We start from the raw sequence: 27910 nt of genomic DNA, 5'->3' as shown, positions 1-27910 counted from the left end.
CCGAAATGCTTTTATTGTAGGTACAAATTCAGAATTATATATATATAACATAGATTGCCACATTCAATTAAAACATTTTTTTCAAATCAAGGAAAAAAATTAGAATACAACATTTTGAAAAAGAATAAAAAACCATACATACTGTTGGAACCAGTTGGCTGCTGTGACAACCTCAGAAAACACAACATAAGAGCATTGCAATAACGCTCAACCGCCCATTAATACTGAAAGCTGCTGGCGATGTAGCAGCCTGTTAGCAGAGCACCATGTTGACACATCTAAAATAAGTTCAGCTATCATCAGCAAATAAAGAGTAAAAAAATATAACAATACACCTTCTCGTTCTGTTGATGTAACGCTGATAGCCCATTGTTTAATCAAACGACTCCTGTAACTAAAACGTCATCAGAACCCTTCATCTATTCTGAACCTAGCACAGGTTAGCTGCACCAATGAAGCTTTCTGCTACACAAGAACGCCGTCATATAATCTCAACATTTCTGAAATGTTAGTTTCTGCCATTTAAGTTCAACGAACTAGCTATGTTGCAACGTGCCAAAATACCAGTGGCGTCAGCCCAAGAGTCTGCTTCAATCTCATGAGTCTAAATGCTACAGGTCCCACCCAAGCCAACCAAGGATCCCCCCCCCCCCCCGAAGAACTGACGATGTGTCCATGAGTAAAATATACAACAAATGCATTAGAGCTCCTCTGCGAGCTGCAGTTTGATTACTATTACAAAGGAAATGTTTAATAGGCTGCATAATCAAAGTTAGGCTGAGGAGTTTGCCTCCTTTAGGAGCAAATACAGATGGGCATCGGGTACCAGGAAATATCAGCAAGTACGTTTACAGATGACTCCCAGAATCATCCGGTATCAAGTGTTTGCCATCAGCTGTCGAGGCGTCAGCGTCGGCAAGTGGCGATGGCATTTTCTCAGTAGCATAGGTCTGGCAGTATTCGTTGTGGGACTGTGTCGGATTCTCCTTCTCTTTGGTCAGTGCTGATATATCGGCATCGTCTTTTGCATTCTGGTAGATGGGGTCCATGGTGTTCCTATCCGGCACATTATGGTAGAGCTGAAATAGGTAGGATTTTGGGGTTATGTTACAATGAAGGATATGAGTCATCCTGCTAATATACTGCCTCGAGAAGACGTCCGTGTTCTGTCCGAAGGGATAGAGGTGACGCTTAACAAGATGCTTAAAATAAACCCTTCCTTAATCATCACGGCTAAATTCGGCCAAAAAAACGTATCCACGTACTGTTCGTCCGCGGTCAAAAGGTAGGACATTGCTTCGGGTGAGTCACTTTTCACTGAAGAGTCTCTTACCTCCGCCACTGTGCCTCTCAGCTGGACATCCATAAAAGTCTCCAACTTGGAGAACGGAGGCCGGTCACAAGGCTCCAGGGCCCAGCACTCACACATCATCCGGTAGCTGCAGAAGACAGAGAGGGGAGAGGAAGCAGCGTAACCTCTGTGCTGTACCTGAATAGATATGCATGTCTTTGGTAAAGCTATGGTGACCTGGTCTGCTATGGTACGTGTTACACATTTGCTGCTGGGTTATCTGTATTTTTGTTTTTTTAATTATGTAACTTCATAGTACTTATGGTGCAAAGAAATAAATAATTAACTAAATAAAACAACCCAAGTTTTGTTCAGTTGTGTTATCAAATGAACATGCAGTGTTCATTAGGACCAGTTCATTCACAGATGGCGCCGCAAACTCGCGTGTGCGGCGGCCTCACCCAGTGCCGACTACGCAGCGTCTTTGTCCACGTCTACGTTTGTGTCTCTGTGTGAAGTTTTTTATTATTATTTTGTTCGTCGATGTTTTTTCCGTTCGATGGCTGGGAGACCTGGCGTTGGATCGGCCTAGAGAGTTTACGGCCCTTTCCGGAGCTGTACCCGAGAGGAAGCACCGAGGCGGTCTGGCGGCGGCCTCGCCTAGCGTCGAGCGTGCAAGTATTTTTGTCTGCGTCGTCGTGGGGGAGTGAGGGGTAGGCGTGTCGAAGGTGTCTGGCGGGGAGAGCTGGCGCTGGATCGCCTGTGGGAGCCTGGTCTGCTTCATCCGATGGGCCCAGGGACCGCGGCCCTGCCTGGAGCTGTGCCCGGGGCAGGAGACGCCGAGGGCAGTCTGACAGGAGGCGGGGCGGGCTAAGCTAACTGCTAGCCCATGCAGACCAGCAGGTCTAACAGTCATCCTGGCTGGCGTTCGCTCTCTGGACAGAGGAACTTTTTTTGGACTGCGTTGCAGATTGAACTGTGTTGTTAACAGTTTTTTGTTGTTGCTTTGTTCTCTCTGTCTTTGTATGTTTTTGGTGGTGTCGTTTTTGGGAAATTTTGGATGTCTGTTTTTTGTGTTGCATTGCTGTGGGCTGGGGGAAATGAAGTTTCGTTTCTTTGTGTATGCAAGTACATCTAAGAAGTGACAATAAATTGTTCCTGATTCTCGATTCACTCTGGGGATATTATGGGATACTGTGGACATTTAGGACATTCATTCTTTCATTCACTATCCAAACCGCTTATCCTACTCAGGGTCGCGGGGATGCTGGAGCCTAGCCCAGCAGTCATTGGGCAGCAGGCGGGGAGACACCCTGGACAGGCCGCCAGTCCATCGCAGGGCCGACACACACACACACACACACACCTAGGAACAATTTAGTACGGCCGATTCACCTGACGTACAGGTCTCTGGACTGTGGGAGGAAACCGGAGCCCCCGGAGGAAACCCACGCAGACACGGGGAGAACATGCAAACTCCACACAAAGGACGACCCGGGACGACTCCCGAGGTTGGACTACCCCGGGGCTCGAACCCAGGGCCGTCCGCATTTAGGACATACACCGGAGAAACAGACGGCCTAGACAGAATAGATACGGACTGCAGACACTTACAGAGAATCGCTGGCATAATACGGACACTCCATCTTAAAGCCCCTCTCAATCATTGCGTAGAATTTGTTGTCCACTTTAACCCCAGGGTATGGAGTGACACCTAAGACAGACAGAGGGAGAGAAGCGGAAAGAGGATATCATTTTATGTACATTGGGATTGTGGTGCTGCAGTTGTCTGCACGACTGTCTTTCATGTGCGCTCTTAGCCTAGAACGCTCGGTTGGCTAACGGTCTGCGGGTTACCTAGCGAGAAGATCTCCCAGAGAAGGATGCCATAGGCCCAGACGTCACTCTTAATGGTGTACATTCCCTGGAAGATGCTCTCTGGCGCCATCCACTTCACCGGCAGACGCACCTGCAAGACAAAACACAGCCACACCACGCGCCCACTGGATGAGAAGTGCGAGACGATGCCCGGATATCATGAATAATGCACTTAGTGAGTCAGATGAAAAGAGTGAAAAGGTTTCGATCTCACGGGGACGTACGTTTCCTCTCACGACATAGTTGGAGTCATTGTCAATGTCCCGGGCCAATTTTCACCTGTCTACATTTAGACACCAACACGTTGCGAGCTGCCAGGTCCCGGTGGATACACTAGAAAAGACAGGACCAACGGACAGGATATTTACCCCAGTCACATTCCTGTTGATAAGGGCTGTAAGTCACTCCCTGCTTTAACGGTGTCGTCCCTTTGTTCACACGGCGATTCAACGATTGGTTATGTCTGAGCTTTTTGTTAAATGCAAAGACTGTGGCCATATGTAGTGGCTAAACGTGAGTGTGTGTGTGTGTGTGTTTATGTGCATTAAATGGCTGTAGAAGATTTTATTTTATTTTGATGTTTGAAACTATGACGAAAATAGCCTGGCGATTCAAGTTATCGTCCACGGACTAAGAAAGTTTCATGAGCTTATTTTGCATCTCGTCTATTTTGCATTTGCTTTGCATTGTTCTGTACTTGTTTTGTTTGCATTGTTCTGCAGGAACAATGAGAACGTACCCAAAGTCTTGATGGCAAAAAAACCCCAAAAAACCCTGCATCTAACTTCAAGAGAAACATACACAGGAAGAACCCACAAGGTGCAGTTTCGGAGGGGTGGGGCATGCAAAGATCCTTTCTGCTTTTTTTGGTTCAGGAAACGTGCAGTTGTGTATTGATGTATGGTAAGTGAAACGCGTGTCTCTGCACGGTTCTGGGTGGCTAAAAGGACGCATGGAGCAAGAGTTGCCGCCGTGCGGCCCTCATTGCTTACGTTCTTGGAGGAGAGGAACTCCATGCCCTTGGCCACCTGGTAGGCGAAACCCAGCAGGTCGTCATAGGTCAGCGCTTGCGACTCCTTCACTTCTTCCTCTGCCTCCTCGTACATCCCTGGCCCTAGACAAAAACGGGGAAGAGTTGAGATCGACACGGCTCAGGAGGATCTGCCGCACCCCGCTGACCTAGTTACCTTCCGGAGTCAAACAGACTGGAGTACATGGCAGTTTGTTATGATCTGTTCGGCATGCTGGTTGTTCTGGGTTCAGTGTTCAACTCGGGAGAAATAGACTATTCTGACCTCTAGAGGGGTCCATAGAGCTAGAGTTGAGGCTGAGAAGGGCATCGGTTTCGTGCCTCTTGGGGACGGAGGGATCAGTCTGTATGAAGTCGGCTGTCTGTCCTTGGAACTCGCTGCGAAAACAGAGATGGATGAGGCAGTAATACTGAAGCTACCTTTAGCGAGTCACAGAGAGCTGACTCAGTTCATCTGGGCCCAACGTTTATTGAGAGAGAAATGTTTCATCACTCATCTAAGTGACCTCTAGAGTCTAAACTGACTGCAGGTATCCCCACCCTCATAAACAATACAGTGGGGCGTCCGGGTGGCGTGGCAGTCTATTCCGTTGCCTACCAACACGGGGGATCGCCGGTTCGAATCCCCGTGTTACCTCCGGCTTGGTCGGGCATCCCTACAGACACAATTGGCCGTGTCTGCGGGTGGGAAGCTGGATGTGGGTATGTGTCCTCGTCGCTGCACTAGCTCCTCCTCTGGTCGGTCATGGCGCCTGTTGGGGGGGGGGGGATAACGTGATCCTCCCACGCGCTACCTCCCCCTGGTGAAACTCCTCACTGTCAGGTGAAAAGAAGCAGCTGGCGACTCCACATGTATCGGAGAAGGCATGTGGTAGTCTGCAGCCCTCCCCGGATCCGCAGAGGGGGTGGAGCAGTGACTGGGATGGCTCGGAAGAGTGGGGTAACTGGCCAAGTACAACTGGGGAGAAAAAGGGGGAAAATCCAAAAAGAAAAAAAAAACTGAAGAGGTCACTTAGATGAGTGATGAGAGGTTTCTCTCTCTATAGACATTGTGTCCAGATGAACTGAGTCAACTTGCTGTGATTTTCTAATCTGGATTATTGGGCACGCATAAAGACGTATCCCCCATATTGTCCTTCCTATCTATGCCGTCGCTTCCCTTTTCCCACCTCGAGCTCGTCTTGTGCTGCACGTTATGGTAGAGACTGGTAAAGCGGTCCTTGTTGAAGGCATCCGTCAGAGACTTGTGGTAGCGCCCCCTGTTGGTCTTTAGGTAGTTCAGCAGGTCTCCATAACAACAGTACTGGAAGATCAGGTATGTGGGTCCTACAAAGCATCAGACAACCATTCTCGAGCTTTTTGCATGAGCATCGCTGGAATGCACGGTGTGCGACATCAAATGCATAGGGCAGCTCTGTGAGTATCAGAGGCCAATCACAGGAAATTATACTTAACTGACTTTCAAACACCTTCTTGTGATTGTGGGGTTTTTTTTGTCTCAGCTTCTTGGGAATGATTGCTTTTACTTGTTTGACTTGTTTGTTCAAAACGCATTTCAAGTTCAGTCAGTTTAATGTCTTTGTCAGCTCTCACTGGGAGTTACTACTGGTGGTTATTGCGGCTAGTTGGTTTGCAACCGAGCATGGTGACTATACCTGAGCTTGTGCATGCCCCTAGCAGGTTAACAATATTGGCATGGTGACCAATGTGGGTCAGCATCTTCAGCTCTGACATCAGCGCTTCCTTCTCCACCGAGTGGTGTTTCTCTGCAGGGGTCAGACACCAGGTTAGCATGAATTATCCAAGCGACCTGTGTATAATCTTACGGAAGAGAGAAAGGCCTTCATAACGCTAACCTTTAAGCATCTTGGCAGCCACTTGATGCGAGACCCCAGGCTTGTTGATGCCGAAGGCTGTAGCCTGGACAACCATGCCGAAGGCCCCGGAGCCCAACTCCTTACCTATGGAGGACACCCATTCAGCTTTGTTTTCAATAGATTTCCAATTGATGTACAGTTTTACCGAAAACTGACTGTCTGTTGTACAAACACGAGTGAGGCGTAGGTTCCATTGGTCTGTGTGCTGTTAACCAAAGATAATGATTCCTACCCAATTCAAGATTCTCCCTGGGAAATTCCCATTTCCGGTCATACTCGAGGTCCTTGAAGTTTATATAGATGTAATCATTGTCACTGGGCCCCACCATCTGGATCATTTGGAGCTGGCTCTGATACTTGGGTTTCTGTTGAGAAAACGAGAGCTTAGTGCAACGTGTGCGTCCGTGCATGCGTGTGCGTGTAGTATGTGCGTGTGTGTGTTTGAGTGCGTTTGTTGCCTACCTTCTTTTTGACAAAGTACATGAGCACCAGGCAGACTACCATCAAAGCCACGAATAAGAACAAACTGCCTGCTTTCAGTGCAGCAGAGTTGTCATCTTGGGTACCTGGATTATGCATAAAAGAAGAACACCCTTCTTACAACTGACATCAAAGGGACAACACAATTTCCTTATTTCTTTTCGTGAAGTAGAGTACAATAGGAATTACCCTTTACAGAGGAGAGCATTGCAGGTTTGCAATGCTGCAGATCGCTGCACCAGGAGCCTAAAGAAGTTTGGATGCAAAACCTTACATAGTCGTCAGACACTGCTAACGCGCCTATAGATCTGGGAATCGTCCTGTTACAGGACGAATTAGAGTCCTCTTGGGCGGTGCCTGGGATCTCTCTCCAGTGAGGGGAGTCTTTCTGACAGCTACAAAGAGACATGGTGCGGACTTGAAGAGATTTTCAACCCAGTTTGCTTGTGCGTGAGCATATCAATGAGGCAAAGCCTGCCGACCTGAGCAGCGCTAACTTACTCGTTGAGCTGAGAGCAGGACATCCAGGTGAAGTTTACTTGTCTGGATACGACGGCCTCGCATTTGACAGTGTCGTTAGTCTTGTCACACTGGCATCTGATGTCTGGTGTATCTAAAACAAATGAGGTCAACAGTTAGTAGCACCACGTAAACAAGGCTAGGTTAAAACCTAGCATATGACTGGACCGTGCATGGTCAATGTTCGAAACTGTGGCCAATTTGATACTGGGATAGTCAGTGGTAGAGCCTATATGTGAGAGCCAGTTGTCAGTCATCACCCTGAAGTTCCTTATGGACCAGTAGGGCATGAGTGTCGATGTACCGAGCCTAACCGACACGAAGGGTTTGGCTGGGAAGAGCCGCAGCTCTGCTTCAGGCAAGATGAGATGGAGACGTCGTTACCTCATTCGAGCAGATGTCAACAACGAGGAAAACCGCAACCCACAAACACAACTCGGTGTTTTCTTACAAAAGAAAAAAAAAAATCTTCACTGCTAAACCTAAATATCTCGTCTGCCTTGAGAATTGTGTTGTAGTGTCTGTTGACAAAGGCTTTTATAAGCTTGGTCCGCCGTATCTGCTTGTTAGTCATAACAGCTTTGCTTCATTCTCAAACTCTCTGCCTTCTTCCTCGCAATATCCTCTACCACGGCAAATCACTACCCGGCACTGACCATTAACATGATGCACTACAAAAGCATTCATGATATGGATATTTGTAGATTAGCTACAGGTTTTTTTGGGGGGGGGTTTGTTCCCCCTTTTTCTCCCAAACTGCAATTGACCCACTCTTCTGAGCCGTCCCGGTCCCTGCTCCACCCCCTCTACCGATCCGGGGAGGGCTGCAGACTACCACGTGCCTCCTCCGATACATGCGAGTCGCCAGCCGTTTCTTTTCACGTGACAGTGAGGAGTTTCGCCAAGGGGACGTAGCGCGTGGGAGGATCACGCGATTCACCCCAGTCCCCCCCCCGATCAGGCGCCCCAACTGACCAGAAGAGGCGCTAGTGCAGCGACCAGGACACATACCCACACCCGGCTTCCCACCCGCAGACACGGCCAATTGCGTCTGTAGGGACGCCCGACCAAGCTGGAGGTAACACGGGGATTCGAGCTGGCGATCCCCCGTGTTGGTGGACAACGGAATAGACCGCTACGCTACCCGGATGCCCCTATCTACAGTTTTACATGCATAATGATAGACAGAATTGAAAAGGACGGTTGTCACCATATAATTATTTGGGATTGGATCTTTAAGATTGGGCCCTCAGATAGATGTGAGCTGCTATGACCTCACAGATCCCCTCACCGATCTCCTCTCCCCCCTTCCATACCCCAACCAACCCTCTCGGTCCCTCAGATCCACTTCAGCCTCCCTTCTCTCTACCCCCAGGTCCAACCTCCACGGCTTTGGTGACCGAGCCTTCTCCAGAGCAGCTCCCAGGCTCTGGATCTCACCCCCCCAAATCATTAGAGACTCAGAATCCCTCCCACTCTTCCAGTCCCGTCTCACGACACACCTTTCCTCCATTGCCTTCTTGTGCCCCCCACCCCGTCCGCTCAGCGACCCCTAGTCCGGGGCAGGCTGGGGACTGAGCGCTCGACCTGCCTCCTCCCTCAACGCCCTCCCCAACTCCCTCCCCAAGCGCATCGGACACTGCTGCGGGCTGCCCACATTCAGGTCATTGGTCAGGACTCACCTCTTCAGTCTTCATCTGTGATTTTTCACCCCGTTTATTGTAAAGCCACTTTGAGTATAAGAAAAGCGCTATATAAGATTGATTTATTATTATTATCATTATTATTATTATTATTATGAAAGTCTCCTCTAGTTCACTACCTGTTCATCCACAACTGCGTGGGCCGTGAGCAGTTGAGCTTGTTCTGATCTGGGTCCTCCCAGTCACAGCGCTGGAGGGACGGGTGAGAGGAGACCGTGGCTTTCAGGCAGAAGCCTGATTCCTCGAGGCCTGATAGGGTTTTGCTCTCCTCCATATCAACCGAAAGGAAACCCTCAGCTGAAACGACACAAGAAAAAAACTGATCGGATTTTATCAAAATTCTTGAGGATTTCAGTACAAAGCTATATGAACAAAAAAACATCAATGTGGTCTAAGGTTAACCAAAACTGAGAATGGGAATGTTTTACTAACCCGGGACATGGATTTGGACAGATTTTATTTGGTTTTTGTAATCCCTGCGGTTATACAAACCAGCATGGTTTGCATTGGCTGACGCGATGAACAAGTAGGCCATCTTAACCCTCGGATGTTTGTCATTTAAGAGCCAAATCTGTGGGAAAAGACAATAGTAATTTAAACATGTAAAGTCAAGCTCATGAGCTGGTAGGGTAGGTATGATGAGAATTATAGGTTTAAAGGTATTCAAAAAAGCAAACTGAGCACGTTGGGGAGGTGCAGATGCAGGGAATGGTGGTAAAGGTAATACAGTTGGAAAAGGTAATACCTCATCCTTGATCGCGGAGTCTCCAGCAAAGTAGTTAGCATTGTGACTATCCAGTATTTTACCGTCTTTCTGCCACTCTGGCGCTGGAAACTGGCCTTGGCCTTCAACTTTGCAACGAAGCAGTAGGGACTGTCTAAGGCTCAGGATCACCCTCGGAGCCTCGTCATCTATCTCATTTATCTTCGATCTTCTGTTCATGTCTGAAACACAAACAATGTACTCATTTCAGGTGCATTTATTCCTCATATGCATTAAGAAAGTTGGGCAGAAGCTGGACCAGATTAGACAGACCAGGGGCGAGCTGAAATATTGCTAACTCAAACTCGATGCCCTTAACCGAGGAGAGAGAGAAAGCAGTGGAAGCCTGAATGAAAGTCAGAAGTGGTGAACACTGACCACACTGACCACTGCCTTGCTGACAAGGCAGTGGACCTCAAGCTGCTTCAACAGTGCAACACTGCAGACATTCATGTGGATATACAATTTACGATGTCATTTAGCAGACATTTTGATCCAAAGTGAGAGTTACTACAGCCCAAGCAAGGATCTAGTCAGGAGGCGACAATGCAAGTAAGTGCCAAAAAACTAGGTTCAAGTCTGATAGGACATAGGTGTCAACAGGCAGTGCACAAAGGCAATGTATAGGGTGCATAGAAGCGACCCCCCCTCTTTTAAAAAAACCCCATCAGGTGTGGAGGTGTTCGAGAAACAGCTGGATCTTTAGCTTCTTCTTAAAGATGTAGAGGGACTCGGCGGATCGAATGGAGTTTGGTAACTCGTTCCACCGCCGGGGAACTACAGAAGAGAAGAGTCTGGCTAGTGACTAGGGCCCCGTTGTGGCAGAAGTGCCAGGCGCCTTTCATAGGCAGAGCGTTGTGAGCGGGACTGAGTGTAGACCTGAATGAGGGAGTTCAGGTAGGCGGGAGCCGTTTTAGTTGCTGCTTTGTAAGCGAGCATCAATGTTTTGAATTTGGTGCGGGCAGCAACTGGGAGCCAGTGGAGGGATATGAACAGCTGTGTGACATGTGCTGTTTTTTTGGGTTGGTTGAAGACCAGATGCACCGTCACATTCTGGATCATTTGCAGAGGTTTGAAAGTGCATGCAGGGAGACCTGCCAGTAAGGTGTTGCGGTAGTCAATGCGTGATATTACAGGAGCCTGTACCAGTAGTTGTGCTGCATGCTCAGACAGGTAGGGTCTAATTTTCTTGATGTTGTACAGGGCAAATCGGCACAACCAAGCAATCGAGGCCACGTGAACCTTAAAGGCTTGTTGGTCATCAATCAAGACACCCAGGTTTCGGGTGGACTTTGTGGGCATGAGTTGGGTTGATCCGAGCCAGATATTGATCTGTTGTTGTATACAAAACTCAGTTCCTATGGGGATTAAATATTAGCCTTACCATAGTCATATATTTGGGAGCATTCTTCCCCTTCAGTGTTCCTAGCACAGCACATCACGGGTGAATGGATAAAAGACAAACTTTTGACTGTGCTCTCTGACATCTCTGTGGCGTGGGCAGGAGTTTCACCATTCTCACCGTTTCTGTTGAAGAGAAGAAACATCCCTGTTCAGATCATAGTTATTATTTCTACCTGAGCGATTGCTTTATGCAGTGGTTTACTGAAATTGACATTAGCAATATAGATGATCTGTCATGGGTGTGTGATCTGGATCATCGGGGCTCGCCCATCCCCATCCCCGATTGTTGTTTCAGTTCACCTGCGCCCGTGTGCCTGAGTGATCCTGATGATCCATTGGCTGTCCGGTTCCTACACCGTCCTGCGCACCTGTGTCCAAACTCCCTCCCCTTTCTTCAATTGGCGGTACGGTTCCTGCCCTGTCCTGCGCCCAATCTCCCTGATTGGCCCCCTAGGTATTTTTGCCCCATGGTGTCTCGGGCTCCTGGTCGGATCGCGTCGGACACGCCATGTCATGTTGTTAGCTTTTCCCTCTGCCTGTACCTGCCGTCTGTTCCTGTAATGTAAGTTCATTTGCCTTATTAAAGCTTTCTTCAAGCCCAGCCTGTCCTAGCTGTCTGTATTTGGGTCCTCTCCCTGCTCTCGCCGTGACAGTATGATCCGACCAAATATGGACCCAGAATACCTGCCGTATACCTGTGAGGATTTTGGTGTGTCGAGGGACATTTTACTGAATGAAGAGCCAGGCTTCTTTGAGCTTCTCAACTATCTGGAAGCAGGACCCTGACTTAGCCCAAGTGGCAGCTTTCTTCAGGTAGAAATTCCAGCTGAATCTGGCTCCTCCTAAGCCCTGCACGACAGAGCCTCAGCCGCCCAGCGTCCAAGAGCCTCAAGTCGCCCAGCGCCTTCCTGTTCAGAATGGTCGGCCGTCTTTGCCGTCGTGCGGTCTGTTCCCGAGCCGTCGGCTGACGTGCGGTCTGTTCCTGCTGTTTATAGTTTGTGTTATTAAAGAGTTGTTCTGGCCCAGTTTGTCTCCTTTGTCTGCTCTTGGGTCCTCTCCCTGCTCTCGCAGTGACAATACGATCCGACCATGAGCCTGCGAAACCACGGGGCATATATATATCTAGGGGGCCAATCAGGAAGATTGTGCGCAGGGCAGGAACCGTACCGCCAATACTGAAAAAAGGGGAGAGGTGGGGTTGTACAATTTACAAATATGCATCTCGTATGTATGAGATGCATTTTTGTAGCCCAGCCGCTGAGGAGGCACAAGCCAGTGCATTCTTAGTGTCGGTCCCAAGCCCGGACAAATGGAGAGGGTTGCGTAAGGAAGGGCATCCGGCGTAAAATCTTTGCCAAATCAAATATGCGGATCATAAATAATATTTCCATACCGGATCGGTCGAGGCCTGGGTTACCAACGACCGCCACAGGTACTGTTAACCAGCAGGGTGCCGGTGGAAACTATGCTACTGTTGGGCGAAGGAGAGGGGGAAGGCATGTGCAGAGGCAGCTAGAGAGGAGGAAGGGTAGGAGTGCGGAGGTGAGAGTCGGAACTTTGAATGTTGGCACTATGACTGGTAAAGGGAGAGAGCTGGTTGATATGATGGAAAGAAGAAAGGTAGGCAAACTGTGTGTGCAAGAGACCAGGTGAAAGGGAAGTAAGGCCAGGACTATCGGAGGTGGGTTCAAACTCTGCTACCATGTTGCGAATGGGAGGAGAAATGGGGTAGGGGTAATTCTGAAGGAAGAGTATGTCAAGAGTGTGTTGGAGGTGAAGAGAGTGTCAGACAGAGTGATGAGTATGAAGTTGGAAATTGAAGGTGTATTGCTGAATGTTATCAGCGCATATGCCCCGGAAGTTGGGTGTGAGATGGACGAGAAAGAAGAATTCTGGAGTGAGTTGGACGACGTGGTGGAGAGGGCACCCAAGGAGGAGAGAGTGGTGATTGGAGTGGACTTCAATGGACATGTTGGTGAAGGGAACAGGGGTGATGAGGAGATGATGGGAAGGTATGGAGTCAAGGAGAGAAATGTGGAAGGACAGATGGTGGTCGATTTTGCGAAAAGGATGGAAATGGCTGTGGTGAATACATATTTCAAGAAGAGGGAGGAACACAGGGTGACACAAGAGTGGAGGAAAGTGCACACAGGTGGACTATATCTTATGTAGAAGGCGCGAGCTAAAAGGGATTGGAGACTGCAAGGTGAGAACGTTCTCAGGGGAGAACGTAGCTAGGCAGCATCGGATGGTGTTCTATAGGATGACTTTGGAGACCAAGAAGAGGAAGTGAGTGAAGACACAGCCGAAGATCAAATAGTGGAAGCTGAAGAAGGAAGACTGTTGTGTGGAGTTCAGGCGGGAGTTAAGACAGGCACTGGGTGCTAGTGAATAGTTGCCAGATGGCTGGGCAACCACTGCAGAAATAGTGAGGGAGACAGCTAGGAAGGTACTTGGTGTGTCATCAGGACAGAGGAAGAAAGACAAGGAGTTGTTGCCCCAAGTGAAGGAGTTCAAGTATCTCGGGGTCTTGTTCACGAGTGAGGGTAGGATGGAGCGGGAGATTGACAGACGGATTGGTGCAGCATTAGCAGTAATGCGGACGTTGTACCGGACCGTTGTGGCGAAGAAGGAGCTGAGCCGGAAGGCAAAGCTCTCAATTTACTAGTCACTCTTCGTCCCAACTCTCACCTATGGTCATGAGCTTTGGGTAGTGACCGAAAGAGTGAGATCGCGGATACAAGCGGCTGAAATGAGCTTCCTCCGTAGGGTGTCTGGACTCAGCCTTAGAGATAGGGTGAGGAGCTCGGACATCCGGAGGGAGCTTGGAGTAGAGCCGCTGCTCCTTCGCATCGAAAGGAGCCAGTTGAGATGGTTCGGGCATCTGATTAGGATGCCTCCTGGGCGCCTTCCTTTGGAGGTTTATGGCCAACTGGGAGGAGACCCCGGGGTAGACCCAGAACTCGCTGGAGGGACTACATGTCCAGTCTGGCCTGGGAACGCCTTGGGATCCCCCAGGAGGAGCTGGAGGGCGTTGCTGGGGAGAGGGGCGTCTGGAGTGCCCTACTTAGCTTGCTGCCACCGCGACCCGACCCCGGAGAAGCGGCTGAAGATGAGATGAGATGAGATGGTTGCACAACTCTGATGAAGCCAACAAAACCACATCATCTGCGAAGAGCAGAGATGCAATTCTGAGGTTCCCAAAACGGACACACTCCTCACCTTGGCTACGCCTTGAGATCCTGTCCATGAATATCACAAACAGAACTGGAGACAAGGGACAACATTGGCGGGGTTTGACTTTGTCAAGTGTTTGAGTTTGTGCCAAGAATGCGGACACAGCTTTCACTTTGGTTATACAAGGACAGGATGGCTTGTAGCAACTGCCCTGGTACCCCATACTCCCGCAGTATCCCCCACAGAGTGCCCCGGGGTACACGGTCGTAAGCCTTCTCCAAGTCCACAAAACACATGTAGACTGGCTGGTCAAACTCCCATGCCCCCCTCAGCATGGATCTGAGGTTCGACAATCAGTCGGAGCCTCCTTTCAAGCACCCTAGAGTAGACTTTCCCAGGGAAGCTGAGCAATGTGATGCCCCGATAATTGGAGCACACCCTCTGGTCCCCCTTTTTGAATATGGGAACCACTACCCCAGTCTGCCACTCCACAGGTAATGTCCCCGACCTCCACGCGACACTGAAGATGCGTGTCAACCAAGACAGCCCAACAATGTCCAGAGCCTTCAGCATCTCAGGGCGAATCTCATCCACACCCGGCGCCTTGCCACCGAAGAGCTTTTTAACTACCTCAGAGACCTCTGCCAGGAATATGGGTGGGGCTTCCCCTGAATCTTCAGACTCTACCTCCTCCACTGAGGACGTGTTAGTCGGGTTCAGTAGCTCCTCAAAGTGTTCTTTCCACCGCTCGACAACATCCCCAGTCCGGGTCAACAGTTCCCCTCCCCGGCTGAACACAGCCTGAGTCAAGCCCCGCTTCCCCTTCCTGAGTCGCTGGATGGTTTGCCAGAACTTCCTTGAGGCCAACCGAAATTCCTCCTCCATAGCCTCGCCGAACTCCTCCCACACCCGAGTTTTTGCTTTGTGCAACCGATGTACATTTTTTTACGTAAATCCAACAGACTCCCCCCCCCCAGTGAATCGGAGAAGGGGGGTGGGCACAGGTACGCTGGACGGGACAGGAACGGAAGAGCCAATGGGAGAGGGGAATAGGTGCGCGAAGCCGTGGAATCAGGGTCACTCAGTCACACGGTCGCAGGTGAACTGAAACAACAATTAGGCGACGGGGATGAGCGAGCCCCGATGACCCAGATCACACAGCCATGACATGATCAACAACCACCAATACAGAGGATATGATGTGGCAGTTCCCTTTGACACGTTCCGTGGTAAGCATTCCCACAGAACCCCAGTTCAGTCACTGATAAGCATCTCCCAAATGTCCAGGTATCTAATGTGAGATCAGGAAACCCACTTATTATAGAAGAGCTAATATTATTTCCCGCTGCCCAGAAATGGAGTCAGTAATGCTGAATGAGGCAAATGCCTCAATAAAATAAAACAATAAAAAAGGTTTCAAAATGTAAATGGGATATTTCAAATGGACGAGTGGCTCGGTGAAAAGCCCAACGCTTGATTGTTTGTTTGCTCTGTCGGCCCAAAGTGGCTGATTGAGGATGTGTGGGGGGCTGAAGATTTTTCCATTGTGAAAGGGAGCCTGATTGGAAAAGTTTACAGTGGACATGAAGTCTGCACACCCCTGATAACATGGCAGGTTTTGTGATGTAAAAATATTAAACCAAGATACATCATGTCAGAACTTCTTCCAACTTTTTTTTTTGGGGGGGGGGTTCCCCCCTTTTCTCCCCAACTGTATCCGGCCAATTACTCAACTTTTCCGAGCCGTCCCGGTCGCTGCTCCACCCCCTCTGCCGATCCGGGGAGGGCTGCAGACTACCACATGCCTTCTCCCATACATGTGGAGTCGCCAGCCGCTTCTTTTCACCTGACAGGAGTTTCACCGGGAGGACGTAGCGCGTGGTGGGAGGATCACTCTGTTTCCCCCTCTCCACTGAACAGGCGCCCCCACCGACCTGAGGAGGCGCTAGCGCAGCGACCAGGACACATACCCACATCCGGCTCCCCACCCGCAGACACGGCCAATTGTGTCTGTAGGGCCGCCCGACCAAGCCGGAGTTAACGCTGGGACTCGAACTGGCGATCCCCGTGTTGGTGGACAACGGAATAGACCGCCACGCCACCCGGATGCCCCCAAAACTTTTTCCAACTTTAATGTGAAATTGCAACCTAGAAATTTTTTTTTTTTGGTTTTTCCAAGACCTGGAGAGGAGATAGAGACCGTCAGGTGCTCCCCCTACTGAAACACAATGATGACTCAACCGAAACCTGCTGAGGCATCAGCTGTGCTCCCACGACCTTCATAGATTACGGAACTGATGATGATGATGATGATGATGATGATGCTAACCAGTATTTAACACGAGTTTGAATGTGACTGGTTGATTCTGATCACCGCCCCCATCCCCAGTTATAAAAGGGCGTGCGCAGTTACGCAAACAGGTACATTTTGTATGTTTGTTGCCCATATCTAAAATCTTTTTCACTTCATTTTTTATAGGTTGCAATTTCACATTAAAGGCCGAGAAGTTCTGCCACCATTTATCTTGGTGTTATGTATGCACACATCGACAGTGCTGCATTTGATTTGGTGCTGTTCTATTGTGCTGGGATCGATTGGTGATGCCTGCGGGCTCTGGGTTGTTTGATCGGGTCTGCCTTTGATGCTGTGTCAGTCTAAATAAAGAATGCCACGGAGAGGTTGTGTCGAGCGACAGCGCTGTGTCCTGACGTGATTTCTAAACTTAATATTGGCGACGAGGATGGCTGATATCTCCCTCCCACCACCTGCCCCCTTCCTGGCATTACCTGGCGAGCCTCCGGTACCATGGACTCGCTGGCTACATAGTTTTGAAAATTACATCATCGCCTCAGGGCTCGACGACGTGAGCCAGGCTAGGAAGACGGCTCTGTTGCTACACTGCTTGGGAGCAGAGGGTCATCGTGTGCTCGGGTCTCTGGGGAACGTCACAAGCTTTGCCGAAGCTGTGGGACTTATGAGCACCCATTTCGCTGCTCCACAGAGTGCCCTCCTTCGGCGATTTATATTCCGTCAGCGACACCAACTGCCTGTGAGTCTGTGCAGCAGTACGTAGCTAATTTGCGAGGGCTAGCTAGCTCATGCAAGTTTGGCGCGCTTCAGGACGAGATGGTTCGCGACCAGCTAATCGAACACACCAACAACGCAAAGGTGCGTGAGACTCTCCTGCTGGAAAAAGACGATCTGCTGCTGTCCAGAGCAAATACCATCGCACTACAGGTTGAGGTAGCAGCTGAGTGTGCTGCTATGCTAAATACACAGCAAGTGGCCACCTCCAGTCAAGCTGCCAACGACTCCTCCCTCTACTCACGGCTGCCCCTCGGGACGCAACCCAGCCAGAGCGAGGCGGGCGCCGACTCCACTGGGGACGTCTTGCAACTGCAACGACGGCGTTCTCGGCCCCGCCCTCAACAGTCCTGTGGTAACTGTGGGTCTCGGTCTCATGTTTCAAGGGCTCAGAACTGCCCTGCCCGTGGCCAGACATGCCGTAGCTGCGGTAAGCACAATCACTTTGCCAACGTCTGTCGATCTTCCCCGGCTGGGTCAGAGGGCCACACCCCCCAGTCTTCAACCGCCGTCATTCACAAGGTGAGCTCTGCGCCAGTGTCATTCAAATCATGCACAGTCAACATTAATGATGTGTGCATTCCCCTGCTGTTGGACACCGGTGCAAGTGTGTCTCTCCTGAATGTTGATACCTACAGTCAATTTTTCGGTTCACTGCCACTGTCCGCACCCTCAGCTGTCCTCTGTGGGTATGGTGACTCCAAAATCGATCTGGTTGGCTCTCTCCAACTGACTGTCTGCTATGGAACCAAGCTGGTGCCTAATGCAGTTTTTCATGTGGCACGCCGTGGGGCCAACCTGATGGGCCTGGACCTGTTCTCTGCTCTGGGGTTCTCCCTCTTAGACACAAGGGGGGCAGCAATCCTGACTGTCGCCACACCTTGGCAGCAGAAGTGGCCATCGCTGTTTATGGGGCTGGGCTGCCTCTCCGCCTTCACCCATCAACCTCTCCTCAACCCTGCTGTGAAATCTGTCATCCAACCACTGCGCCGCATCCCGTTGGCTCTCCGTGATGGGGTCTCCGCCGAGCTGCAACAACTGCTGGAAGCTGGCATCATTGAACCGGTGGACGCGTCACCTTGGGTCTCAAACCTCGTGGTGGCTAAGAAGAAGTCGGGGGGCCTGCGTGTCTGCGTCGATCTACGTGCAGTAAATAAGGCAGTGGTCCCTGATAAGTATCCACTGCCCACCTCAGAAGAACTCACTGCTCAGTTCTATGGCTCTGAGGTGTTCTCCAAGCTCGACCTCAGACAGGGGTACTTACAGGTGCCCCTCCACCCCAGCAGCCGAAACCTCACAGCCTTTGTGACACATGCAGGAGTGTTTCGCTACACCAGGATGCCTTTCGGTCTCAGCTCCGCCCCTAGCTGCTTCCAGAAAATCATGGTCTCCGTGCTGGCTGGCATACTGGGCGTGGCCATTTATCTGGACGATATAGTGGTACACGGGCCCACCAGTGAAATCCACGACAAGCGCCTTAACATGGTCTTCGCAGCCCTGTCCAAGCACAAGCTAACTCTCCATGCTGAGAAATGTGTCCTCTCTGTGCCAGCCATCGACTTCGTGGGGTTCCGGCTGTCAGCGAGCGGTGTAACTCCACTACAATCCAACGTGGACGCCATTCAGGCCATCCCTGAGCCCAGCTCGGCCGCCCAGGTCGCCTCCTTCCTGGGTATGACAAGTTACTACCTGAGGTTTCTTCCCCAGTACTCTGCGACCACAGCCCCCCTGCGCCAGCTGCTGCGTAAGGACGAGCCATGGGTGTGGTCAAAGGCATGCAGTGACGCTGTGCGTGATCTCAAGACTCAACTGACTTCACCACCAGTGTTGGCTCACTTCAACATCTCCAGCTCCACCTTTGTGACCTGTGACGCATCAGCCACAGCGATAGGGGCCGTGCTGTCTCAAACCCAGAACGGTGTGGAGAAGCCCATCGCCTTCGCCTCCCGTGCCCTCAACCTGACTGAGCAGCGGTACTCCATGGGTGAGCGTGAGGCGTTAGCCTGTATCTGGGCTTGTGAAAGGTGGCACCTCTACCTCTATGGCCGCTCCTTCACCCTCAGGACAGATCACCAGGCCCTGACAGCGCTGCTGTCCACATCTGGGACAGGCCACAAACCCCTGAGGCTGCACCGCTGGTCTGACCGCCTCCGCCAGTACAACTTCAGCCTGCAGTTCACCCCAGGCAGAGACAATGTTGTCGCCGACCTGCTCTCTCGCTCTGTCTCCACCCCAGCTCCACAGACGGACACTGACTGTGTGGAAAAGGACATTGTCCAAATGCTACACACACCCCTCCAGGCCACTGTCTCTCTTCAGGAGCTGAGGGCAGCCTCCGAACAGGACCCTGTCCTCTCCCAGCTCCGCACCTACATCCAGAACGGCTGGCCTCACAAGGTCCCAGAGGAGCTGGCTGCGTTCGCCCGAGTCAGACAGGAGCTCTCCTGCTGGAACGACACCTGCGTGGCACGTGGGTTTTGCACAGTGGTCCCAGCTGCTCTCCGTGCACGTGTTTTGAATACGGCGCATGAAGGCCACCTGGGCATTGTGAAACTGAAACAGCGCTGCCGAGACCTGGTGTGGTGGCCGGGGATAGACAGAGATATTGAGGCTCTGGTGAAGGACTGTTCCGCCTGCCTTGTGAGTGGCAAGACTGGCCACCAGGCTCCCCCACCCCTGCAACCTCTCGCCTGGCCCTCTCAGCCCTGGGAACACCTGCAGTTGGACATTTGTGGTGAGATCCATGGAGTTCCCCACCACCAACGCTTCATGGTGGTCGCCTACGATCTACACTCAAAATGGCCTGAACTCACCACTTCCGGCACTGTGACCTCACAGATCATCATCGACTTCCTGGACTCTCTTTTCTCTCGCTGGGGCCTCCCAAAGGCCATCACCACTGACAACGGCCCTCAGCTGGTCTCTGCTGAGTTCACTGCTTATCTCGAAAGCAAGGGCATCCGTCATATACGCACTGCGTACTACCACCCCCAGGCCAATGGCGGCGTTGAACGTTTTCACCAGTCACTGAAGAACGGCCTCAGAGCACACATGGCCCAAGGGTGCTTTTTCACGCAGGCCATCCGTCACACTCTGCTACACTATCGGGCCACACAGCACTCGACCACAGGCGTCTCCCCAGCCTCTCTCATGCTAGGCCGGGAACTGTGCATGCCCCTTGACAGGCTCCGCCCCTCCACACCTCAGGCACCTCCCTCTGGGGTCAGAGCCTCAGTCACTCGTCAGCAGACGCGGATGAAGCAACGGTTTGACCAGTCAAAACGAACCAGGGTGCCAGACATCAATGTGTCAGACTGGGTCAGGGTCCGCAGGCCCCACAGGGACAATAAAATGGCTTCATACTGGTCCTCTCCTCTCCAAGTCACCCGTCAGCTGGGCCCAGCCACTTACCTCCTCAGCGATGGCACTCGGTGGCACTCCAGTCGTCTACGGAAGGTGTCAGCTCCGCCAGACACAGCTGGTGACACAACCATAGCCATTCCCTCAGCATGGCGAGACGCCCCGGGGCTTCATGCAGCTCCTACACGGGCCCCAGACATTTCTGGGCCTCAGCTTCCCCTGCCATCTCCCTCCCCACCTCGGCCTGCCCAGCCTCAGGCCGTCCCGCGACCTGTTCGCACACGTTTACGCCCTGGCCACCTAGAGGACTTTGTGTCAACCTTTCATGTTTGAAATCCTGCCGGGGGGGGGGGGAATGTTATGTATGCACACATCGACAGTGCTGCATTTGATTTGGTGCTGTTCTATTGTGCTGGGATCGATTGGTGATGCCTGCGGGCTCTGGGTTGTTTGATCGGGTCTGCCTTTGATGCTGTGTCAGTCCAAATAAAGAATGCCACGGAGAGGTTGTGTCGAGCGACAGCGCTGTGTCCTGACGTGATTTCTAAACTTAATACTTGGGTTCGTGTTTTTTTTCTCCATCACAGCAACCTGCCACGTTAGCAGGGGTGTGTGCAGATGTAGCGACGATTTGCAGACATTATGACAGCGCGTTTAAGCGAGCCGAAAAGAGAGAGAGAGAGAGAGAGAGAGAGAGAGAGAGAGAGAGAGAGAGAGAGAGAGAGAGAGAGAGAGAGAGAGAGAGAGAGATATGCGGTATAATATTTTACCTACTCCGGCCTCTCCTTGGCGCCGTGAGCTCCGGGCCCCGAGCGGGCACACTCAGCTCCGGGGACCTCTCGATCGCACGTTCGCCGCAGCGAAGCGTTCCGCAGCCGGACGAGAACGCCCCAGTACCTCTGGCGGCGGCGGCGGCGGCCCCGCCCACCGCCTCCGTCCCCGCTGTCCGTCACGGAGAGGGGGGCGGGGCCGCCGGCTCCGTCGATGGCGGCCGACGCGCGGGGAGGTGGTCGAATATGTGCCCGCTCAAAAACGCGGGTAAACCGCACATTGCGAAGGGGAATTCGCCCTCAAACGGGTTCGCAACTTCCCGTAATGAAGGTTTATTTCGCTCCCCGCTCGGTGCGACGTGCCGGAGCTGTGCGAGAAATGAAACCCCCCGACGTGGGCCGCCGTTGTCGCGAAGGACTGTTTTGGGCCAGCACATGGCAGGGGTCCTCGCCCGGAAGTCCCCGCGTAGAAGTAAACAGAGAGATAGGGGACATGAATCCGCTTTAGTCTCCAGCCTTTCTAGGCGATGCTCTGTTGTCACGCCATGGCGGATGATAGTGAGCTGGAAAAGTATGTACCAATTAAGCCTTTCTTTAATTGTAGCGGCACGGGTCTGATCCGGTTTTCCTCCGTAACCGCTGAACAGCCATGGAGTTATTTTTGGCTTGACAGCTGCTAGGGGGTTATAGCGCGCGCGCGCGCGTGCGCGAGAGAGAGCAAGACATTTAGATGGCGAGAGCAATGGCTGCGAGGTCCGCCATTCTTCACCTTAGCTGTCGCCACTCGGTGGCTAAAGGTCGACTTGTACCGACGCTGTGCTGAATCAGCAACACGGGTTAATCCAGGACACGCGTCCACTTACCAACGCTTCGCTCCCGGCTCCCTCCTCTTCCTCCTCCCTCCTCTTCCTCCTCCCCTTCCCTCCTCTTCCTCGCCTCTCTTTGCTGCCTCGCAGCTTTCTCTCACCTAATTGAATTATTTGGCGTTTGGCTGCGCTCTCCGCTCTCGGTGCCATCGCTGTGTGGGGTACTTGGGATTTAGTAGCCCCCCATCTATTTTTTATTTTATATACTTACCTTCATTGACCACTCACTACTAGTAAAGAGGGAATTGTCTGCTGTGTTGTTGTGATAGCCGGTTCTCGCCACAGGAGGGCACTGCAGGTTAATTGCTTCTAGCCTGTGTGACGTAGTGCTGGCTCTCGCGGTGCACTCTGGGACATTCGGGTAGAGTCGTCAGATGAGTGTTGACGTTCGTATAGTGAGCCGTGCTCTGAAAACGTGTCCTCTGTAATGTCTATTTGACAGGTAAGCAGACTAGTTAGACATATGGAATTAGGATGGTGATTAAATATGATGTGTAGGTGGGATATGGATGCCTATTAGAAATACCCACGAAGGGACTTTCATATTTATTTTGATAACGTCATATCACTGGCTAACGTTAGCTAGATTGCTAGCGAGTTGCTAACGTTAGCATAGCCATAGCTCCCGTGGTCTGAACCCATTGTTCTGTAGCTTGGCTTTGACATTGTCTGTATGTGTGATTAGTCTCCCTTTACTATGTTTAGTGTCTCCACACTGTGTAAATATGAAGGTAGGCCTATGTGTGTTGTATTTTGATCCCCCCATGTTCCGTAACGTTATATACTGTTTAGCTTTGCTAGCGGTAGGCTAGACTAATGTGAATTTATGGAAGAATATATTTGGTGCTCTTATTGTGTATAAATTGGAGATGAGTGTTGCCGTTCGTATAGTGAGCCATGCTCTGAAAACGTGTCCTCTGTAATGTCTATTTGACAGATGGAGTAAAACAACAAAAACACCATTCTTCACCTTAGCTGTCGCCACTCGGTGGCTAAAGGTCGACTTGTACCGACGCTGTGCTGAATCAGCAACACGGGTTAATCCAGGACACGCGTCCACTTACCAACGCTTCGCTCCCGGCTCCCTCCTCTTCCTCCTCCCCTTCCCTCCTCTTCCTCGTCCCTCCTCTTCCTCGCCTCTCTTTGCTGCCTCGCAGCTTTCTCTCACCTAATTGAATTATTTGGCGTTTGGCTGCGCTCTCCGCTCTCGGTGCCATCGCTGTCCCCAATTTCCTCTCCCACACACACGTACACGCTCCCTGTCCTTAATAAGGTACTCCCCCCTCCTCCTCCCCCCCAACCCTCCTGTTTTTTCTTTTCTTTTTTTTGATCGATGCTCTTTGTTGTCCTTCCTCTTTTTTTCTAGGCGTGCAGTGGACGAGCTTCTGAGGGAGACCAGCAGGGCCCGTGTGAGAGCTGAAACCATCGGCCTGTCGAATGTGGGCCATGCTATCTATATACACTACCGTTCAAAAGTTTGGGGTCACATTGAAATGTCCATATTTTTGAAGGAAAAGCACTGTACTTTTCAATGAAGATAACTTTAAACTAGTCTTAACTTTAAAGAAATACACTCTATACATTGCTAATGTGGTAAATGACTATTCTAGCTGCAAATGTCTGGTTTTTGGTGCAATATCTACATAGGTGTATAGAGGCCCATTTCAAGCAACTATCACTCCAGTGTTCTAATGGTACAATGTGTTTGCTCATTGGCTCAGAAGGCTAATTGATTATTAGAAAACCCTTGTGCAATCATGTTCACACATCTGAAAACAGTTTAGCTCATTACAGAAGCTACAAAACTGACCTTCCTTTGAGCAGATTGAGTTTCTGGAGCATCACATTTGTGGGGTCAATTAAACGCTCAAAATGGCCAGAAAAAGAGAACTTTCATCTGAAACTCGACAGTCTATTCTTGTTCTTAGAAATGAAGGCTATTCCATGCGAGAAATTGCTAAGAAATTGAAGATTTCCTACAACGGTGTGAACTACTCCCTTCAGAGGACAGCACAAACAGGCACTAACCAGAGTAGAACAAGAAGTGGGAGGCCGCGTTGCACAACTCAGCAAGAAGATAAGTACATTAGAGTCTCTAGTTTGAGAAACAGACGCCTCACAGGTCCCCAACTGGCATCTTCATTAAATAGTACCCGCAAAACACCAGTGTCAACATCTACAGTGAAGAGGCGGCTGCGGGATTCTGGGCTTCAGGGCAAAGTGGCAAAGAAAAAGCCATATCTGAGACTGACCAATAAAAGAAAAAGATTAAGATGGGCAAAAGAACACAGACATTGGACAGAGGAAGACTGGAAAAAAGTGTTGTGGGCGGCTGAATCCAAGTTTGAGGTGTTTGGATCACAAAGAAGAACGTTTGTGAGACTCAGAACAAATGAAAAGATGCTGGAAGAATGCCTGACGCCATCTGTTAAGCATGGTGGAGGTAATGTGATGGTCTGGGGTTGCTTTGGTGCTGGTAAGGTGGGAGATTTGTACAGGGTAAATGGGATTCTGAATAAGGAAGGCTATCACTCCATTTTGGAACACCATGCCATACCCAGTGGACAGCGCTTGATTGGAGCCAATTTCATCCTACAACAGGACAATGACCGTAAACACACCTCCAAATTGTGCAAGAACTATTTAGAGCAGAAGCAGGCAGCTGGTATTCTATCGGTAATGGAGTGGCCAGCGCAGTCACCAGATCTGAACCCCATTGAGCTGTTGTGGGAGCAGCTTGACCGTATGGTACGCAAGAAGTGCCCATCCAACCAATCCAACTTGTGGGAGCTGCTTCTGGAAGCGTGGGGTGCAATTTCTCCAGATTACCTCAACAAATTAACAGCTAGAATGCCGAAGGTCTGCAATGCTGTAATTGCTGCAAATGGAGGATTCTTTGACGAAAGCAAAGTTTGATGTAAAAAAAAATCTTATTTCAAATACAAATCATTATTTCTAACCTTGTCAATGTCTTGACTCTATTTTCTATTCATTTCACAACATATGGTGGTGAATAAGTGTGACTTTTCATGGAAAACACAAAATTGTTTGGGTGACCCCAAACGTTTGAACGGTAGTGTGTGTATATATATATATATATATATATATATATATATATATATATAGACTAGTGCTGGGTGATGTGGGAAACATCACAATAATCCCAGGGCATTTCCCATGGTATCAGTGCATATCACCATATCCGCTCACGTGTGCAAACAAATACGTTTAAGAGTCTTAACCGAGGCTCATCACACTGCACTGTTTGTTAATGTAAAGTATGAACTCAAACCAGAGCCGTCCAATATTTCAGCCCTCAGATGGTTGAGAAATTCAAGGTAGTGGGTTCTAGTCATCGTTAATTTAGACAACGAAATTGAATATCACGGTACGACAACGTCTGAATTTCATCGCAACGCGACGCCGCCTCGCTTTTCACTTAGGCCGCCGCCGCCGCCGCCTGCGTTACGACCCCTCGGCTGCAGAGTCGGGCCGGCTGCTGCGGGGCGTTATGACACGCGTCATAAAGCAGCTCGTTCATCGGCGCTGTAGTGGGCGACGGCGTCCGCTTAACCGTTTCCTTCCCCTTTCCAGCAGCGGTCAAACAAGAGACGCCATTAAGCCGCGGTCCGGCCGCGCGGCGGCTTGGAGGACCTTTATGGCGGCCCTGAGTGCCCCATTAAGATGCCGGGTGGAAGTGTCCTTAATTGCTTTCGAAGAACTCTGCGCAAACAGCCCGCCGAGGTAAAACCCCCGAACCTGTGCCAAAGTGGGCACGGGCGTGGCGACGGCGGCGCGGACGGTGCCAGAGAACGGACTCGCTCGCTCGCGCGTCGCCGCGGCTCGTTAATTGAGTCGCGCTCCTCGCGACGCGCGTAATTGGTTAAGCGCGCGGGGGGGAGGGGAGAAGGCTGCCTAATGGGCTGGGAGCGCGTCGGCGTAATGGCCGGCAAACATGGCGAGAGAGCCGCGCGGGTGTCACCCGGTGCCCATTACGCGGCGGACGTGCGCCAGGACGCGCTAAAGCTGTGTTAAATGACGCATTTCCTGCGGCGTAATGGGCACGCGGTTGCTGTTAAAGAGGCGCCGAGTTCGGCGGCGGCCGGAGACGGACGCTGAGGGGTCGCCGTGCGGCGTTGGAGCGTCTTCGTCTCGCTGTTCCTCCGTCCGGTCCATCATCTGCAGGGTCAGCCGAAGCTTGCGCCCACACGCCCCACCGAGTCCCCCTTATGTCCCGTGTGGAGGACACGTGGGTCCATACCAGCTGCCAGCGAGTAGCTAGAAGATACGAGGGTTGGGGAAAAACAGAAATAAAACACGGATATGTGTCCCGTCTCTCGGGCCTCGCCGGACCCCGATAAGACCCTTATTTAACCCCTCTCCGAGCCGAGACGGGGTCCCGCGCGCGCTCACCCGATCACCTGTCAGTTGATGCGTTGGGGGCGTGCACAGGTCGAGCCCTTGATAGTCGAGGCAGTGATTTTACGTGCGGCCACTACACGACACAGTGTCGAGGCTGCATGCCACCGCCCCCCCCGCCACCGCCCCCCCCGTGCGAAAAACACCCTAGAGACCGGGGACAAGTTCTGCCGTTTTAAGCAAACAGCGGAGCCAGTGGCGTAGGTGCGGGAGGGTCACATGGTGACAGCGGGACACACCTGTGCAGCTGCGAGGCCCGTGTAGTGGCGCCAGACGCAGCGGCGCAGGTAGACCAGAGAGGAGTCGCGGCGCAGCGCAGCGCAGCGCAGGTATACATGAGCAGGTCCGCCGCCGCCGCCGCGCCGCACCGCACCAGCCTCGGCCATACCGGGCGCCAACATGAACCGCGAAGAGCACTATTTCCCCCCGCAGGTGTTTAAAGACTCCTGCGCCTACCAGAGGTCGCAGGGGGAGGACTACAGCCACAGCCCGCCGCCCTGCCTCTACATGGGCCGACAGGTCCACTCCGCGTACGCCGCGCCGTCCATGGGCGCGCTGGACCCGGCGAGCCTCCCTGACGTTACTCCTTACGGCATGGCCTTGCGGGAGGAGCCCGGGCTGCCTCAGCTACACCACCCTCAGACTGCCCAGCAGCAGCAGCAGCAGCCGCCGCAGCCGCAGCAGCCTCCTCTGCCACCTCCGCCCACCGGAGGGTACGGAGGAGACACGGGGCAAGTTCCCGCGTGCGCCGACAGGAGTAGATACCACCTCCCTTTCCCCTGGATGAAGAGCACCAAGTCTCACGCGCACAGCTGGAGGGGACAATGGGCAGGTAACAGCTCACACCGGACACCGCCACGGAGACCTCTGGTCTCACCGAGACCCGCCACGTCCGCACACGAGAGTCCGTATGGGGGAGGGGGGGGTACGGAGGGGTACCCCACGTTTCCCTTAGTTCTCTTATAAACGTGACGTTTCCGTTCAAGTGTGAAGCAGAACTGTAATTTGTCTGCTGAGGCCTCACAATGACACACACGCCAGCACGCCGAGCCTCGTGCGGTGACGTTATGTAAATCATGTTTACATCTTTTACTCGTGTACACGAATAATATAGATGCGTTAGAGGACGTGGGGGGGGGGTATTTGTGTGTGTGGCCGTTTTATAATAATCACATGTGTCCGTTGAGCTACGTATGGCCTAATAACACCGCCCTCCTGCTCTCCAGACGGTGGCGTGATTTTTGGGTTAACGCGGTCTGGGGTTTTTTTGTTTGTTTGTTTTTTTTTG

The 27910-nt window shown here is 51.5% G+C and overlaps 2 protein-coding genes across 2 annotated transcripts; one reads left to right on the top strand and one right to left on the bottom strand.

The window, feature by feature from the left end:
- Positions 1-660: 660 nt before the first annotated feature.
- Positions 661-21443, bottom strand: LOC130130123 (receptor-type tyrosine-protein kinase FLT3-like). Its single transcript, XM_056299853.1, is given in 19 exon segments — positions 661-1079; positions 1334-1439; positions 2906-3005; positions 3149-3260; positions 3394-3436; positions 3438-3502; positions 4162-4283; positions 4465-4577; positions 5369-5525; positions 5855-5965; positions 6056-6160; positions 6309-6441; positions 6539-6642; positions 6884-6951; positions 8898-9075; positions 9211-9349; positions 9524-9723; positions 10926-11068; positions 21338-21443. Coding segments are annotated over 18 exon segments (2190 nt in total). The 5' UTR covers positions 11029-11068; positions 21338-21443; the 3' UTR covers positions 661-848.
- Positions 21444-27021: 5578 nt separating this feature from the next.
- On the top strand, positions 27022-27613 carry LOC130130122 (pancreas/duodenum homeobox protein 1-like). The gene is made up of 2 exons (XM_056299851.1): positions 27022-27454; positions 27609-27613. Exons 1-2 carry the CDS (start codon positions 27022-27024, stop codon positions 27611-27613), a joined length of 438 nt encoding a protein of 145 aa, XP_056155826.1.
- The last annotated feature ends 297 nt before the right edge of the window (positions 27614-27910 follow it).

This window comes from Lampris incognitus, chromosome 19 (assembly GCF_029633865.1).
Source record: "Lampris incognitus isolate fLamInc1 chromosome 19, fLamInc1.hap2, whole genome shotgun sequence".
NCBI lineage: Eukaryota > Metazoa > Chordata > Actinopteri > Lampriformes > Lampridae > Lampris > Lampris incognitus.
The sequence above is the reverse complement of the archived record's forward strand: the minus strand, read 5'-3'. Positions and strand labels throughout refer to the sequence as shown.